General features: G+C 31.6%; 1 protein-coding gene and 1 long non-coding RNA gene across 2 annotated transcripts in view; both read right to left on the reverse strand.

The window, feature by feature from the left end:
* Positions 1 to 3,160: 3,160 nt before the first annotated feature.
* LOC127698474 (monocarboxylate transporter 12-B-like) overlaps positions 3,161 to 19,941 on the reverse strand; it is a 267,985-nt gene continuing 251,204 nt past the window's right edge. Inside the window, exons 6-7 of the mRNA XM_052201955.1 lie at positions 4,992 to 5,045; positions 3,161 to 3,941 (exon numbers count right to left, since the gene is read on the reverse strand). Of these exons, the coding sequence (XP_052057915.1) occupies positions 3,781 to 3,941; positions 4,992 to 5,045 (215 nt within the window). The 3' untranslated portion in view covers positions 3,161 to 3,780. The remainder of the gene's footprint in view (positions 3,942 to 4,991; positions 5,046 to 19,941) is intronic.
* Positions 5,535 to 18,483, reverse strand: LOC127698543 (uncharacterized). Its single transcript, XR_007980881.1, has 3 exons — positions 18,435 to 18,483; positions 8,374 to 8,517; positions 5,535 to 6,014 (listed from the first exon to the last, which is right to left on the reverse strand). It is a non-coding gene; the product is annotated as an uncharacterized LOC127698543 (long non-coding RNA).

The raw sequence follows: 19,941 nt of genomic DNA on the forward strand, positions 1-19,941 counted from the left end.
GTTTCAAAGAACGGTATAGGATTATCAGTGGATAAATTTGCTTTGTGCGTAGAAGTGTTAAAATCGAATTGATGAATGTCAAATAGGAGGATTGAACCCAAAATGCAACGTGTTAGGCAATACATATATTTTGACATGTTCTAATGAAATAACGAAGAACGTCTTCACATAATGAAATATTCATCTAAACAACATAATATCACATTCTCTTATTGATTGTGGCATGTTATCTATTTCAACATTGAAATTGAAATTAAATATTTAAGACATCAACAAAATATATTCAAAGTCACATTTTTTAAATGTATCTGAAAGTCACACAAAAATCTTATAGTCACAAAAATTATTTTGATAATCGGTCGGAGGTAAAACTGGTAGGATAATAGACGTTATCGTTACATTTTTGTTAAATCTAATTATGCAACGCAGAATGTTAAATATCGGAATTTATAAAATAGATAACCACCATATTCAATAAGTACTGGCTCGTCTTGATGAAGCAGCACAAAAAGGAATAAGGATAAAAGTCTAAAGAATTGAGCTACAATACTGATCAAGTATAAAGAAAACAATGAACTAGATATAATGAACTCGTATTAATAAATAATTCGGTACAGCAAATGCCTTCATCTGTTTCTCACAAAATTATGGCCTTTTGCTGTGCTGAAATATTTGTGTCAAGATTTCATTTCATCTAATTAGGTCTTTCCACTTTTCTGTGGAAAGACCTATTGTATTTGTTCTGATTATTAGGTCTTTCCACTTTTCTGTGGGAAGACCTTTTGTATTTGTTCTGATTATTAGGTCTTTCCACTTTCTGTGGAAAAACCTATTGTATTTGTTCTGATTATTATTTTTTTCTTCCGCTAAATTTTGTTATCGCGTAAAATTTTTGTTTCGCAATATGTCGCTAATATTTTTCTTATATAGTATCATACAGTTTATACGCTTTTTATTTTCACCCATTCTAAGCCTAACAATTTTCTTTGTAAGAGTTATCTCCCTATTCACTGTTTATCAAGTGTGTGCATCTCCTTCGTAACAAAAAAAGATATCGACAAAATTCTTTTTCTAAATTGTTCGTTACATCCTCAGAAATTTTTGGCTAATTTGGATCGAAGCGATTCGATGAAATTTTAAAGGAGTTATCTACCTTTACCAAATAAATTTGTCGGTATGTTTTTTTAACTCATTAACCGTTAACCGTATAACCCTGGAATCTTTTTATTTGAGGTCCCTAGGTCCTAACTTAGAAAATGAGGTCAAAGTCAAAGGTCACGGTCAAGTTCTCAATTTTGACTTTTCCTTGTTTTTGCATTTTCTCAACCACTTTTAAAAATATATATGAAACAACAAGTGCAAAATGTTTGCTTTATTGTAATGGAGATATGTTACATTTGGTCTGAAACAATCTAATGGCATCTTATAGGAGTAAGTGCCCCTGAAATGTCCAATTATAAGGTTAATTGATTATTACTTCAACTTGGTTCATTATAAAGCCATATGACCTTTTACAAAAGGTTGGATGACATATGACCTTGAAGAATGACAACCGAAAGTGACCTTGAGAAAACCGGAAGTAGCCATTTATGCACTTTCTTCATGGAAAAGTACTCGGAGTCCATATATTTTGTAATTTTAATACATTAACTTATCACTGAAGACTAGAAATGACTCTCGATAAACCGGAAGTGGCCAATTATCTCCTGGTTTACAAGCAAAAGTATATAGAAACTATATATTTTTGGAATCAGTGTGAAAGAAACTATTATATGAGACCAGAAGTGACATTTACTTCACCGGAGGTAGCTAATTATCTCCCTTATTTCACTCAGAAGTATATAGAAACCACTTAATTATCGCATCAGTATGAAGAAACTGATGATAAGATGCCAATTTTAACTTTGAGTAAACACGAACTAGCTTCTTTTCAATAAATTTAAAAATTGCTGTGAAAAGACCTTCAATTGTTCTCTGAACAATTGGTTTTTAATTAATATCTATTTATCTTTTATCAGTATCGATGCAAAAATTTTGTATAAATATTTGTTTAAAATGCATATCTGTTGTATTGGGCAAACTGGGAAAATCATGAGGTCAACGTAATTTTGTTTCTAGACCAAAAAAGCAGGAGGCAAAATTAGCAAATAACTGTATCCTATACTTGCCAGGAAATCCTATACCTGCCAGGAAATAGTCAAGATAAGATACATATAAGTAAAATAGTAATTTAGTATACTGTATTTGAAGTAGCCATGTTTGAAATTAAGTATACATTCTAACCAACAATGAAACTGCATAACATAAGAAATCGGTTTTAGAGTGCCAAAGACCAACCCAAGATGAGCAAAACCATATAGCTGACTATACTGTACACAGTCAAATACAAGAAAAAATTGAAATTTCAGTAAAAATATATTGTATTTACATATTTTTTGTACAATATTCAAACAGTAAAAACATTAAAAAAACAAGTTGAAAACATCATAAATGTGGTATTGAAATATTGAAAATGTGTAATCTATTGTGCACCTGTAGGAAGAATTTTTAATTACAAATGAAATAAAAACAGCAATACACCTGAAATACTTGTATAAAATTTGTTCATTGTATTTATGTTATAACTAATTATAACTTAGGCCCTGTCAGAAAGAACATACAAGAAAGTAATACATATTTTAAACAAAATGGTCCTACGCATAGCTGTAAAAATGAAAACAACACGTTATAAACTTTGTCAATAAGTTTAATATCAGGGTAATTTAGGTATCAAATGAAGATCACTGTAGAACGATGTTGAAAGTTTCTTTTGAATAATAAAAAAAAAATATATGAAATTATAAAAGGAGGGCACATTTGGCCTGATGTTCGGATCAGAAGTACCTGTTTTTGTACTACCAAACTTCCGAGAACCAGTGCGCTCTAATATGCAATTAGAGGGTATTGAATTTTTCAGCTCAAGTCAGGATAAGGTATATTTTTGACATGAAATGACTACCACTTTATTTAAACTTTAAACACAGTTGCCATTAATGCTTGAAATTGTAGAACTTAACATAGAAAGCAATGGGGCTAATAATTAGTGGTTTTATTCCATAAACATAACCAATAAACCACAAAATGATCACATTAATTTATGAAAAAAATCGAATCACATGATATCTGGAAATGCCATTGAAAATTACCAGTAAAACAAATCTTGAAGTTTAAAAGGAGATACACTAACAAAGTATTGAATGTATATATATGGGATATCTACAGCGTTAATGGAATAACTTCTCCCAAAAAATTTGTCGATAATGACAGGATCATCTTCCCCTCATAACTGAACTCCTACTGAAATATGACAAGTATTGTTTATTCATTATCATTCTTTTAGTGTTCCAGTACTAATGTTATTGGGATTTCGAGAGTATAGGTGATCTATGAATGTCATGTTAAATGAAATCCAAAATTTCAATAAGCTTATATGTACAATTAAAAAAAAAAAGCAAGTAACAATGAAAACACAATTTTCCCAAATCCACTCAAAGTCACTTCTACGTCATGTTGTCAATAGATAAGTCCTGATTGACAGATAAAAAACAGACAGATAAATAAATTCTCTCTCACATCTCTAAAAGAGCTCTGAATAAACAATAGGGATTTACATAAACAATTTCAGAAACAACATTTGATGTAATCTTTTTAAGTCAGTTCTTCACACTGAGAAGAAAGATATTATTTCGAAAATCTTGACCTAGAAACTTTTGCTGCATTTCATGTATTGTTTCCCTTTCTTTAAGCTTCTTCTTTTTCCTGTCCTGCATCATTTTCATCTTTTGATTTATTAGCATCTTTTATTAAGGGATACAGGAACATCAAACATCCTCCAATAATCATTAATGAAGAATTAATATAATTTAAAAGGGAAAATGACCCTGAAGCTTCTTTGATGGCCCCTGAAAATAGATAAATAAATAAGTTACACTGAAATAAAATAACTAAATTAGTGCATAAAAGAAGGATGTATATTTTTTTGTCCAGTATGTTATCTTTCAAACACTTTCAGCATAGGGACATATCTATGTGATATGAATATGATACATGCTATGTTCTTAACACACTACGCATAATTCATAAAAACCTGGTTACAGTGGTGAGGCAAACATTTTTCTCTAAATCTTCACCAAATTAGCAATTGGCATTTATTTTTCTCTTTTTTTAAAATCTTAAACAATTATTATTGATATTCACTTGTTACTAAAACCCTGAATTGTCTATGGAAGCAACTTAGGGGGCCCAGCATTATTACAGAATCTGATTTGTCGAGGAAAATGCAAACGAGAAAAAGGTAAACTCTCATTATAAATAATCTTATTCTATCTATATATTAATACATCACGATTAATTGTTTAGGTTCCATATATCTTTAATTTATTTTTATTCCACTGGAGGCAACATTTGCATGAAATAAAGTATGACCTTTCAACTTATTCTATTTATATATAAATGCATCACAATTAATTGTTTAGGTTCCATATGTCTTTAATTTTTTTTGTATTCCACTGGAGGCAATGTTTGCATAAAATAAACCATGACCTTTAAACTTGAATTTACAATTGCTAACTATATTTTCTTCTAATATGTCCTCTTGCGTGATGGATTATTGAATTTTCTGCAAGTCGGTTCTGGAAGTTAAAAGAGTTTTATAATGTTTAGACATTTTTATTTGCCCACTATTTTTGGGGTCCAAACAAGAACATAGGAAACGAAATCTATATCATATTTTTCGTCTAGTGAAGTTAACCATTATTTACCTACTGCATTCCACTTTTATGTTTCTGAATATATAAAATTGTACATACTTTACTTTTAACCTGTTTTAATTTTATGAAGTCCCTTAGGTTTATCATTCTTATCCCCCCATTTTTCCTTTCGGTAAACAGCCCACCTTCCTTGTGATTTGGTTAGTTTTGACGTCTCATATAAAAAACAAGGTATGACTTTACCTTCAACAGGTTGTCCAATGGCTGCACCAAGTCCTTGTATAAGTAGAATTACTCCTATAGCTTTGGGCATAATCTCTAATCCGACCATATCAATCAATACAATTGAGTTCAGGGCAATGTAGGCACCACCAAAAAATCCATACAGTGTTGTATGAATAGCACACCACCAAAATACAGTAGCAAAGTTGAATATCAATATATTTATACCACAAAATATACAGGTGGCACTTAGTATTTTATATCGTTCTATTATTCTAAGATCTCCTACAATACCCACAACAATTCTTCCAATGAGATCACCTATACCAGCACAAGAAACAAGCCATGCAATTTCATAGCTTGCAAATCCTTTACTAGCAGCATCTATTGGCATTAGTATGATAAAATTGAAATACCCAAAGAAAACAAGAAATGAGAAAATTGTATAAAACACAACCTTCGGCATTTTCATGACTGAAAAATGAAATATTTTTGGAATAAGTATAGGTTTTCCACAGATTTTGATTTCGATACTACTAGATAGTTTTTTTTTTAAGTCTCCTGCTAGTACAACACGTGCCAAACTTTCCATTGAACCATTGCTTGTAACAAATGAGACAGATTTCTCTTGATTCACTTCTGAATCAATTTTGATTTCTAAAGTGTCACATGTTCTGCTAATAACTTGATTTGTTGTGTCCTGAACAACATTTGTTCTTTTTCTTATAGAATCGTTCAGATCTTCTTTTAGCAGTTTATGCTTTTCATCGTTTTCTCCTGCTTTTCTTTCACTTGAGTAAAATTTCAGTGGACGATAGAGGGCCCCACTAACAGCTACAAATAAATATAAACCCCCCAAGATAAGGTACGTCCCTGGGAGTCCATATGCATATGTCTGCAATAAGAACTCTATAAGTGGAGGAATAGCAAATGTTTCAACACTAGCTCCTGACAAAGCAATACCATTAGCAACTGTACGAATTCTTTTGAAATAGCTGCCAATCATCACTACACCATTTCCATCTAAACAGGAATTCCCAATTCCTAAAACAGATGAAATAATTCAAATTACACTTAAAAGAAAGGCGAAAGATACCAAAGGGACATGCAAACTCGTAAGTCGAAAATAAAACTGACAACGCCATGGCAAAAAAAGAACAAGATCAAAAGACAAACAACTGTACACAAAACACAACACAAAAAACTGAAGACTGAGCTACACGAACCTCACCAAAAACCGGGGGGGATCTAAGGCTCTCCGGAATGGTAAGCAGATCCTGCTCCACATATGGCACCCATCGTGTTGCTCGTGTATGTACAAATCTGGTAATAAGTCTAATTCGGTATGTCACCTTCGGGGGGAAAGAGGGCGTGATTGTGGTTACGAAAATTGGCACATATCCGTCGTCATCTATGAAACAGATATTCCATAACGGTGAACCAACTCGTGATGGCGTCCGTAAATCTTACGAAGGAATGATTTCAATTGCACCACTTGCAACCCTTGGTTTGATAGCTTCCTTGTGAGCAGTAATCTTCTGTCAAGGAAATCATGATAGGAAATGCAAGCCCTGGAATATCGTATCAACTAGGAGATATATTCTCCATATGCAGGCGCTACTGGAATGTTGCTACATAGAAATGGAAAGTTCACAATTGGAAAACTGAAATCATCTCTTTTGTCGTCGTAAAGTTTTGTTTTCAACCGACCCTCATTGTCAATTTCGAGACGTAAGTCAAAATATAAGACAGACTGAACTGTTTCTGCTTTATCCTTTAGTTCTCTCAAGTTCGATGGGATAGATGTGTTCAACATAGTCACCAAACTTTGAATTATTTAGTGACAGGACATCATCTATATAGCGGAAAGTGAAGTTAAAGGATAATGCTAACTTCTTTCCTTTCTTCCTAAGAAGCTCCTGTATGAAGCCCAGCTTCATATGAATAAATGAAAAAGTCGGCAAGAAGAGGGGCACGGTTAGTGATCATTGGAATGCCGATTGTTTGTAGAAAAACACATCCTCCAAACGTAACAGATATATTGTCAATCAAGAAATCAAGCATCTTGATAATGTCAGTTTCAAAGAATGTTTTGTTTAAGTCAGAGTTTAACTCTTGAATGAATAAAATTGAGAATGGAAATGGGGAATGTGTCAAAGAGACAACAACCCGACCATAGAGCAGACAACAGCCGAAGGCCACCAATGGGTCTTCAATGCAGCGTGAAACTCCCGCACCCGAAGGCATCCTTCAGCTGGCCCCTAAAGTATGGTTACTAGTTAGTAGGCTGATTTAAGTACATGCAAATCATGCATTATTGTTCAATTGGGTGAAACCATCATAAAGCATTTAAAGATCCCGTTCCCTGACAAACAACAGAGAACGTCCTATCACTTTCTTGTCCATATTTTAGGCAACACACTGGTATAAATAAAGTCATCATAGATACCAGGATTAAAAATTGGTTACCAAATGCCCGTTTCATTTACGAACGACCCACCAGTGACGCTCGAATCAAAAGAATTAAAAGGCCACTTAGAACGAAGTTGAAGAGCTTTGAGGACCCAAAATACCAAATGGTTTTGCCAAATACAGCTAAGGTAATCCATTCCTGGGGTAGGAAATCCTTAGTAGTTCGGAATTTGGTAAGCAATTAATTTATAATTATGACCATATTAGTAAAATTCATGTCATCACATAAGTGATGACTTCTGGCCTGTTTAAAATCATTACTTATGATATTTTTGAACTCATCCGTGTTGGGCTGCTGATTAAAGATGATGTCATTTTCTTAAGTAGTATTTAAGAAATTTTGTTACGAACATTTTTAAGGTCAATACACATTGAAAATTCAAAAGAATAGGAAAACAAGAAGGTGTCTGAAAGATCTGAAAAGTGCTTGCACGTTACAATTTACCAATAGAGAAAATTAAGTTTGTTCATGCTGTTATATGAATAGTTTAAGAACATGAGTATGATTTTGTTTTAGTATGTCATGCTTTTAGAGTTTTGACGCTATTGTTTCTACTATTGTATGTCTGTGCTTGCTATGACTTTATTATGTCCATGATGTTATTCTCTGTATTCTGTCATTATTGTTACTATAAATATGTTATTTTGCTGTAGCATGATGTTTGCTTCTGCAATTTAAGATGCATTCATCCATGCATCAACTGCCAAGCATGTAATAACTTCAGTGTTATTGGCTTTATTGTAGATTTTGTGTCATCTGCTGTTTACAGTTTCTGTTAATATAGTGTATATTATGAGCAACTTGAAAACGTTTATGGATGAAAGAAGCTTTGTAACAGCAAAAGATCATACTAGCCCAAGACTGAGTTGAAACCAAATAATTGTAATTTTCTTGTATTAAATTTGTTTTAAAATTAAGATTTAATTTTACCTGCTCCTATACCATACATCCAAATCAAATACCAAATGCCGATCTTGAAATAACATAAGGAGATGAAGACACATGCAAAGACAGCTCTAAACATAACAACAGATCTCTCTGTAAAATGTTGACCAAGAGCAACACAGACTGGTGCTGAAAAAATGTTGAAAATTGAATTTTTAATTTAACATTGTAATTTTATGTTACATGATTTCTCTCCATAGAGATAAACATGACCATTATTCATTATATTTCTTTTACTTTTCGATTTCACTAATGCCTATCTAATTGGTTCGTTGATTAAGTTGGGGTTTTATGTATTACAGATACAATGATTTAATAGTATTTGTTTTGTGAAGTCAAAATGATAACCAGTTAATGAACTAATATTGTTTGGTAACATGTCGACATCAGATTATGTAAACACTTAATTGTACTTTTATCATTATTAACTTATATCCATTTTTCTAATCAGGTGGCAGATAAACAAACCTTTTTTCAAGTTCCTGTCTTAAATGGCTAATTCTTGGTCAGAAAGAAGACAAGTTGAAATGTAACCTATTGCTCACTAATGATACCCCTGCTAGAAGCATTACGAAAAGGGAAGTTGATGAGTAACGGATTTAAAATGCATCACATTTTATAGCATGCTCACATGAATGTTGATTTCAAATTTTAATTTGTACGGGTAGTAGTTCCAGTAAATGCAACACAAATTTAATACATGGCCATTATATGTATAAAGAATATATTAGTTTTTGGTAAAAGGAAATGGATGAGCAATGAATCTGACAATGCATCACACAGCATAGCATGCTCACATAAAGAATAATACCAAGTCCCAGAAAGCTCTGATTTGTAGCTTCTGAGAAAACCAAAACTTTATATTGCAATTATGTGTAAGAATATTTAAGAATTCGGTTAACATGAAGTGATTGTGTGATTAATCTGAAAATGTATCACGCAATCTAGAATGTTTACATTAAGTTCGATACCAAATTTAAGGGAACTCCGATTTGTAGTTCCTGAGAAATTAATTAATACGCCAATCAATGACCAATTGTAATAAGCAATTAAACGTTTGATTTATGTACAGAAATATTCAGTGATTCAAAACATACACGGCTGATCATTTTCACTGTTTAATGTTTCTGCCTTTCTATTAAAATTTTGTAACATAAATAATATACAAAATGCTTAACTTTGTATAAAAATTCTCATTTAGGGACAATAACTGCCATAAGATGTCATTTAAACATATCAATTGAAAAGGATAGAGGTACCAGTACATCATGGACATTATGAGCAATTTTGCCCATGTCAGATATTTTCTAGCTTTTTCAGTTGTCAAGAATTAGACAATTACTTTCATTTTAACTGTTTATTTAATTTTAGCAATGACAACCAGTTGTAACTTTTGTTGGACTATATATAAATCTGTACATGACACAGAAACAAATTCTTAAATAATTTCAAGATTATCTTTTCTTTTACCAACAACAATCATCCAGGCCCATCCTCTATCGTGCGGAATACCTCGTTGTTCTACCATACTCGTTGCTTATTTAGGAAGGGTACTTATCACATGAAAAATTAAAAGCATGTTTTAGTATAATAATAATGATAACAATTTCCCTTTCTGAACAGTTAAGATTTCACTAGTCAAATTGTCTTGAGTGATTTCCTGCCAAATCGGTTCAGAACTCATTGGTCTTTATTAAAAATATTTAGAGACTAAGGTTCTACCATTTAACCCTATTAACTAGAAGCATTATTCTCAATTGTATTTTCTGCAACTACGCGTTTTTAATTTTAAAATTTATCATCTTAAGTGTATTTTGTGTATAAATATCCAAATCAATAGAAACTGCTGTTGAAAAAATATTTAACAATCTAAGGTAGAGGTAATATTATTTATTTTATGATTTTCTTTATAAAACTGAAGTCACTTACATTCAGCATCCCAAGGAAATACCTGATCTCAAACAACAAAAACATTTTTTTTTTGTAATTCGGTCAATAAAACTTGACAACAACAGGCAATGGAGTAAACACTTGTAGAAACAAACCAACAACATTAATTTTTAATCACAATAAGAGAAAGAAAAAACCGATATTGATTAAGGAAAGTTTAATACACTTTTTTTCTCAAAAATTTCATATTGATCCCATGCAACGGGAACGGCTAGATGAACGAATAATTTGCTTATTTCACAAGACGAAATTCTTCAGTGATTTAAGAAACTGAATCATTATATCAAGCTTGACCTCCATTTTTCATTAGTTACAACATATCAAAAACCAGAAAAGCATTTGTTAAATAGTTCATAAGTTAATGCACAGAAATATGATTTACAGTGCCATTTTTCAATCTTTTAAGAACCATTACTCCTGAAGAGTAAAAGTGAAAATCGTCAATATCGAACTTGACCTCCAATTTGTCATCAGTAACAACGTATTACAATTTTAGCAGCATTGGTTAAACCATTCATATGATTAGATATTGTACGGAAACGACATAACTGAATGATATTTTGAATCTATCAAGGACCATCACTCCTGAAACGTAGAAATGAAAATTGTCAATAATGAACTTGACCTCCTTTTTCATCAGTAACAACATATGAAAATTTGGAAAGCAGTGTTTGGACAGTTCATGAATCATTGGACAGAAACAGTATGAAGCCGCCTGCCCGCCCTTCACTATTTGAATAAAGGACAAAGTTCCATTGCCCCCCTCGTTGCACATTTTTTATCTTTTCAAATCCAAATACAACAACAAAAGTTTGCATTTTTTTGTTCTTAAAAGACTTTTTATAAATATCTTAAATAAATGTAGGCTTGAAAACCCTTACAATGAAGTTTTACATTTAATTTATGTTTTAAAGGGCATAACTCTTTTTAAAAATAGTTGATCGACACTGTCCTTCGAACTTTTCCGAGACATTCCTGATACATGTATAAACCTTGGATATACGTTTGATGAAAATCTGGCAAGAATTGTACACGTCAGAGCGCATTCAAGACTAGAAGGACGAACGAACCGAAGCCCGGTATTTCTAAGTATCCAGCAACGCGTCGCGCGGGGGACAATTACAGGACAAAAAGTCGTCTGACCATGCTGACTAATTTGTAGATCTAGTCTTGCTGATCATTTTTGCCATATAATGTATCTTTATCTATTTTAGTATTCAAGATAATAGACAAAGATTTTAAAAATGGTAAAATTCGTCATTTAAGAACAATGACTCCTGGAAGAAGTCGTCTAATGGTTTTGATCTAAACTGATAGTAGGTAGATAAACATTTTGAACATGTTATCCTCTGTCAGGTTTTCAAGATAATAGATATTACTTAATCCCTATGTTTCGTGCTTAGCCATGTCACTGATGCTAGTTAGCAGGCGGTATCATCGGACACAATTTTTAAGCTATATATCCCAAAGACGATTACGGGCAAGTTTGGTTTCCTATAAAGAACTGTCTAAGCTTTGGTACAAATGAAATACATGTATATCAATTTTGACATTCCTAAAATATTCCTTTACGTATAGGATTTTCTGCGTCTATTATGGTTTTTCTATCTACCATAGATTTTGCCAAAAATGGATAAAAAAAATTCTTCATTTAAAGACAATACCTTCTTAATGAGTTATCCAATGGTTTGGTCACATGGACAGATTTTGTAGATCTTGTAAAGCTAAAGATTTTCGTAATGAACAGTTTCTATCTATCTATCATGGTTTAAGAGATGATTTGCTAAATTATAAAAATTAGTCTAAAATTGTCATTTAAAGTCAATTACTAGTAATCCTTTTAAGGATTTATACAAAGGTTTCAGTTATAATGGCATTTTTAAGATATTGTTTTAGTGATATTTTTATTAAGTTTACAGATTCTACCTATCCAATTCTATTATAGTTATCTAAATAATTGACAAAAACACAAACAAATACTAAAAAACTGTCATTTAAGGGCAAAACTCGACAAGGGGTCATCCAGTTGTTTTGGTCATATGACATTTTTGAAAATATTGTATAGCTAATCATTTTTGCCAGTTTCAGTTTCTACCCTGTTTAAAGTTTTTGAGATAAAAGGCAAAAACATGAAAATGAACAAAAATCTTCACTTAAAGATAACGCATCTTTTGGTTTTTGGTCAACATTGTATTTATGCAGATCTTGTATTGCTGATCATTTTTGCCATTAACAGTGTTAACCTATCTATTATGTTGTTTTTTTATTTTATGTTTTATGTTGATAATTGGAAAAAAGCACGAAAATTTGTCTAAACGTAATTTAATGACAACAACTCCTTAAAAAGTCAATATAATTGCCAATGAGACAATTTTCCACATGAAACCAAACGACGAGAAATTATACAACAGAATTTACTGTTTACTATGGTAATCCTCAAAATCATTCGAAAAAAAAAATAAAAAAAGATTTGCACAATGATTTTGTCTTAAACAGAATCTGTAACAGTTTTGTTGAAATTAAAACACGTTGGGGGGTAAAGAAGAAGATGCATATACAAATTCCTATCCCTTTCGTAGATATAGCAATAAAAATCCGGAGTTTTGCTTGTAGAATCACGAATGATATATGGATAAAAATAAAGTAAGTCCTTAATGGCGTCAAATAAGGTAGACTCGGCAAAAGTAACATTCAGGATATTTAGTGGTTTAGAAGGAGCTGTAGATCTAAATGTCTACCTATCTTTTTGCAATTGAAACCCCATAAACAACTTTATAAGAATTAAATCAATATGCAATGCACAATGCCTACTTATTAAAGATTCTCTGTTAGTTTCATTGGTACCAAGTCGATTCATAGGGGAAATATACGTAACGAGTAAACAGTACATGTATAATACTAGTAACGAAAAGGTGATACAGTGTCACGTCAAACTTATTTCAATCTTCATTAGTTCAATTACAAGACAGACACAATGAGAAACGGTAGCTCTAAAATGCAATCGAAATCCAGCAAACGGTTTAGAATGATGATTCCCTTTATAAAATATAAAATATACCTACCATTGTTCCTTCCGGATTACGACAACACTGAGATCCATTTATTATGTCTTTGAAGGATGAAATTTATACATGCATATGAATTTAAATATATAACAGACAACAATTTAAATTTAAACAGTCTATTATTTGAAATAATATCCTTTACAAAAGAATAACTGTATATTTTAAAATATCATATACTTAGAGTAAATAACTTATAACTTTTACAGTATGATAATAGCATTACATTTACGTTAATTCCACATTTTTCGAAATGGTGCTTAGCGGGCTGATATGAAAAGTTTATCAACTGCTTCCGGTTACAAGTAATAGCTTTTCTAAAAAGCTAGCCGTATCATAGCTGATGAAATTTGAAAATGTTTTTCCATGCAGAATATCATTGTATAGTGAAATACAAAAAATAAACGGCAAATACTAATTTTGAGATTTTCCAAATTCCTTTTTTGTGAGGAATCACATGCACTTGTCTTTGATTTTTTCAATATATACCTTAATATAACATTAAGGTATATATGACATTTTTTTCAGAGACAAATGCCTGTGGGGGAATGTATGGAACACCTAAAAAAAGGGGTATACTTACTCAATCATCTGAGTTTGTATCTGTTCGAAAAAAAAAGATATGTTATTCATTTACTTCTTCCAAGATCAGTTGATTATTTATTTGTGTTAGAAAAGTATGGCCACTTCCGACTGTATCTGTTGCATTCATAGGAGGTCTCAAAAAGTGTTTAGAGCGTGAAACGTATTAAAATTTAAAAATTAAAGAACACAATTTTTTTTTCAAAAGATTTCTCACACCATTTTAAAATGATCCCTTATAAAACTTATATTGAACAATCTTTTATCTGCCTTTTGTCATTCAAAACTTATTAAAACGAGAAGTGTTGAGATCTAGAAAAACTTAGCTTAAGCATTGACCTAATAAAGTTAATGCACTGGTCCCTGGTCACGATAGTCCCAATAAATTAATTCATCAACGTTTTAAGGCTATAGGAGTAAGTTGGACAAGGTCAATTTATTACTAGTATATCGAGCTTAAAATTAAAATTTTGATTGATGGCTTTGATAACAATGAAAATGAAACATTTTAAATACAATAATTATAGATTAGATATCATTGTTTGACGACACAGTTAGCATCAATTTCAATTTTCCGGCAAACACAACGAAAGAAGGCCGCGAATTCAATACGTTTTCAGAGCAGGAAACAGCGCTAGCGCACACATCGACAAAAAAATCTTGCAACATTATGCTTATTATACATGTTATGATAAATAAAATATCTGACTAAAATCGTTAGATTGTCAAATACAGCGCTTTATACCATTCAAGCATATATTTCGTTGAAATCCATAAGACTTGAAAAATTTCATCAAAGTCTGTTTTTGGTGCCTTTTTCGGGTATACATTCCAACGTAACTTTCGAAGCGTTCGACCAAATTCCTTCTATTTCACTTTGTCGCATGATGGACTTGATCGATATTGGGGGGGAAACAGGCCTTTATCGTACTTACCCTTCAATGCCAAACATGCTGAATTAACATATTCTTTTGTAGGAGAATTAATAGATTCTTTTGTGGGAGAATTAACAGATTCTTTTATGGGAGAATTAACATATTCTTTACTGGGAGAATTAACATATTCTTTTGTGGGAGAATTAACATATTCTTTTGTGGGAGAGCGTTTATATGTTGACATGTAGATGTCTTTCTGTTTTATTATCATTAGTGTTTGTATGTGTATACATGATTTTAAATTCCTCTAGAAAACATCCTTTTTCAAATAATCCAATGCCAACAGTATTTTCGTCTTTTAGCATGTTTAGTATAAATAGTCAATAAATCTCAAAAACAAGTATAAGACGTTTCTGTCTCTTTTTATAACATTTATTCACAATTTTCTATATCTAGCTAGACTTTGGAGGGTTAAAAGCTAAAAAATATTGTAATGACATAATATGTCCATTGTAGAAGACTTTATAACTTGTAAGAGGCATGCGCTGTTTAAATAAATTTAGAAGTAATGAGTTTTGTGTTGTCTGTCTTAACTATTTATGCATACTTCACATCTCCTTTAAATCATACTTAGAAATTAAAATATATTAACATGCACAAATAATTGCATTTATAATCTGAGAGTCGTTTTTTCTTCTTATTATTATCCCCTCGTCTAATGTTCTTCACATTCTTCTATCTTGCCACGGTAAGAATAGCTAGGCATTGTCTAGCCCACCGAAACCATCCTCAAAATTATTACCGTATTAATCAATATTAATCGAAATTAATTGATTTGGTTATATCCGTTTTTCAATTAAATTGTTACCTTCGGATTATCTTACTAAGTATCAATATATATAACCGAGTAAAAACAAAAAAAAAATGTGCGGTGTGTCCCTAGGTTTTCATATACGTGTCAACTATAATGACTCTAAACGTTCATAACAACGAGCGACTGGATAAAATGTGGAATTATCACGTGTGCGATTTTATAAATTACAAAATTGCTGGAGTTTTGGCTATTTATAGAATAATGTTACTGTGTACCGATATGCATGATTGATCACGATGCAGTTTTAATTGCTAAAATAAAGAGTGTCCATCGTTCAACTTATAAGACCGTCTCCGAGGAGACGGTAATCATTGCATGCCTTTCCGTAATGTTATCGCATGGCATTTCGACGTCACTCGGCAAATTCCGGAAAATACATCTCAATGGTAGGTTATCCATGAAAAACATAACAAATTTGGATTAAAAAAACAAATATAAGGAAACAGGAAAATGTATTATGAAAAATGCAAAAAAAAATAATAATGAAGGCTCCATGCACCTATGAATTCATATCCGATTTTTGAACTTCTACTTGAGAACCACTTAAAAGGATCAATATATTAAACTGTTATTTTTCTCCATTGTTGAAGCATATGATAAAAAGATCATAACATGTCATTTTTCATATCAGATGTATTATCAGCCCTCGAGCCTTTGGCTCTTGGGCTGATATTGAACCTTGGGCTGATAATACATCTGATATGAAAAATGCCATGTAATAATCTGATATTATCTAAGTCAGACATCAGTTAAATAAGCAAATAAATCAATACAACTCAATGTGTTTATTTAAACAGACTACATCATATACCACGTATAGTGTGTATAGCGTACTTCAGTAGGAAGCGCACTTCATATAATGATAACAAGCAACATCATGTATAATTTCTAAATTTCCAAAGAAAATTTTTAGGAATATACTAGTCAACAAAAGTAACGATACACAAGTTTGAACTCCAATTTATCATAAAATATAATAAATAGGAAAAACTGTTAAATTATCCAATGAAAAACATTCAAAGCAAATGCATATGATTTAAAGAATCTGACCAATTTGGAAAGTGAGAAAAAACCGTGTTATTGAACACAGGGTTCAAATTTATTTTGCGGAAAATGATGACAAAAGTCGGCACTTTATTTCGAAGATGAGAATTAAGTATTCAAATACCTACAAAGGCATTAAAAATTTTAAGCAGACCATGTTTAAGTTAAAAGTTTTAAGTTCTAATATCGATTTATGAATTTTTGGGTGAAAATACGATTTTTGAAATAACACAAATTGCAAAAAAATTCGTGTATTTGTCTTAAATTAATGGTTTTGATAAGAAAATAACACTCTGTAAATATTAGACCAATTCGGCAAAATATTTAGCTTGGTACCGTGTATCCAATTTCATTATATATATAAAATACATTGCCTTGTATCGTTTCTTTTGTTGACTAGACATAAGAAGATGTGGTATGAGTTCCAATGAGACAACTGTTCATCCAAGTCACAATTTGTAAAAGTAAACCATTATAGGTCAAAGTACGGCCTTCAACACGGAGCCTTGACTCACACCGAACAGCAAGCTATAAAGGGCCCCAAAAATGACAAGTGTAAAACCATTCAAACAGGAAAACCAACGGTCTAATCTATATAAAAAACGAGAAACGAGAAACACTTATGAACCACATCAACAAACGACAACCACTGAACATCAGTTTCCTGACTTAGGACATGTGCAAACAAATGCAGCGGGTTTAAACGTTTTAATAGGCGCCAGTATACATTTTAATAATATGGTCATAATTATAGATTAACTGTTTTCCTACCCCAAGTAAATGATAACCGTACATGTATTTGCGAATATCTACAGGCATTTTGGTTGCTCAATGCTCTTCACCTCCTTTTGTAGACAAAACGCGCGTCTAGCGTACAAAATGCTAATCCTGGTATCTTTTATGAGTTTATATACATTGTAACCAACACTCCCTATGTACTATGCCTTTCTGTTGTTGACATTATCTATGTATATTATACTGACGGACTATAAAAAAAGATTTGCACAATGATTTTGTCTTAAACAGAATCTGTAACAGTTTCGTTGAAATCAAATCAAGCAGGGATAAAGACAAATTCCTACCCCTTTCGTTGATATAGCAATAAAAAATCCGGAGTTTTGCTTGTAGAATCACGAATGGTATTTGGATAAAAATAAAGTAAGTCCTTAATGGAATCAAATAAGATAGACTCAGCAAAATTAACATTCAGGACATTAAGTGATTTGAAGGAGCTCTAGATCTAAATGTCTACCTATCTTTTTTTCGATTGAAACCCCATAAACAACTTTAATAGAATTAGATAAATATTCAATGCACAATGCCATTAGTTATTAAAGATTCTCTGTAAGTTTCATTGATACCAAGTCGATTGTTAGGGGAAATATACGTAACGAGTAAACAGTATGTGTATAATAACGAAAAGGCGATACAGTATCACGTCAAACTTATTTCAATCTTCATTACAGCAATTTCAAGATAGACACAATGAGAAACGATAGCTCTAAAATGTAATCGAAATCCAGCAAACGATTTAGAATGATGTTTCCCTTCATAGGACAGTTCTGTCTCTGTTCCCTTTCTAAGAAAAATACATCCCGAATTGTTTTACTACATATAATGGACAAGGAAAATAAGGAATTGTAAATAAAATATACCTACCATTGTACCTTCCTGATAACGACAACACTGACATCCATGTATTGTGCATTTGAAGGCTGAAATCAATACATGCATGTGAATTTACATATATAACAGACAACAATTTAAATTTAAACAGTATTCAATTTGAAATAATATTCTTTACAAAACAAGAACTGTATATTTTAATTTATCTAAGCCAGGCATCAGTTGAATAAGGAAATAAATCAATACAACTCAATGCGTTTATTTAAACAGACCACAGCATATATCACGTATAGTGTGTATAGCGTACTTCAGTAGAAAGCGCACTTCATATAATAATAACAAGCAACATTATGTATAATTTCTAAATTTCCAAAGAAAACTTTTAGGAATACATTTTAATAATATGGTCATAATTATAGATTAACTGTTGTTCTACCACAGGAAATGATTACCGTAGATGTATTTGCCAAAATCAACAATATAACAAGCAACATCATGTATAATTTCTTAATTTCCAAAGAAAATATTTAGGAATACATTTTAATAATATGGTCATTATTATAGATTACATGTAACTGTTGTTCTACCCCGAAATGATAACCGTAGATGTATTTGCCAAAATCTACAGGAATTTTGGTTGCTCAGTGCTCTTCAACTCCATACTTTATTTGGCCTTTTAACTTTTTGGATTAGTCTCCTATAGATAAAACGCGCGCCTAGCGTACAAAATGTTAATCCTGGTATCTTTTATGAGTTTATATACATTATAACAAACACTCCCTATTTACTATGCCTTTCTATTGTTGACATTATTTATTTATATTATACTGACGGACTTTAAAAACGCAACACTAGATTATTCTTTTTTTATTCTCATTTTCAAATATTCAATTTTGGTAAAATAAATGTATAAACATAAATTTCATTCATTACTTTATTGTCTAAAAAAAGCTTGAAATTCGAAAGTTGAATCGATATTAAAGACAATACAACAACTGTTCTTCATCTGTGAAGTTTAAATGTAAATTAATTCAAACTAATTAAAGTTGTTTAAAATTAGAAAATACACTGAAAAAGACAATTTTTTTAAGTGTCTAAATATAAGATAATATTTGAGCGCAGAACAGTAATTCGGGTCCTCGTGGCGAACAAAAAAAAAGTTTACAGATACTCTTGTTGAGAGACATTTGTTTGGCTTAGCGGGATGTATAAATACAAAACCACGATTTTGTTTAGCTAAGCAGTTGAAGTTGAGCCCACTGTTAAGCCTGGTGCAACATTCCACTTTTGTTCGAATGCACCAAATACTATAATTGTTTTCATAACAGTGTGGACGAGACCATTTCTTGGCGCGTTCAGGTCACCAATCGACTGGGTCAGATTAGGTAAACGTTAGTCTGTAACGCCCACTTATCACGTCGTATCTATTATAGAAATTTAAACTGTGGGGTCGCCAAAGGTTCCCAACGTCTAAATCAAATAATTCAAAAAATTAGCACAGGAAAAAACCTTGTATTTTGATTGATATTTTAATACTTAA

Source organism: Mytilus californianus, unplaced genomic scaffold, assembly GCF_021869535.1.
Source record: "Mytilus californianus isolate M0D057914Y unplaced genomic scaffold, xbMytCali1.0.p SCAF_4, whole genome shotgun sequence".
Taxonomy (NCBI): domain Eukaryota; kingdom Metazoa; phylum Mollusca; class Bivalvia; order Mytilida; family Mytilidae; genus Mytilus; species Mytilus californianus.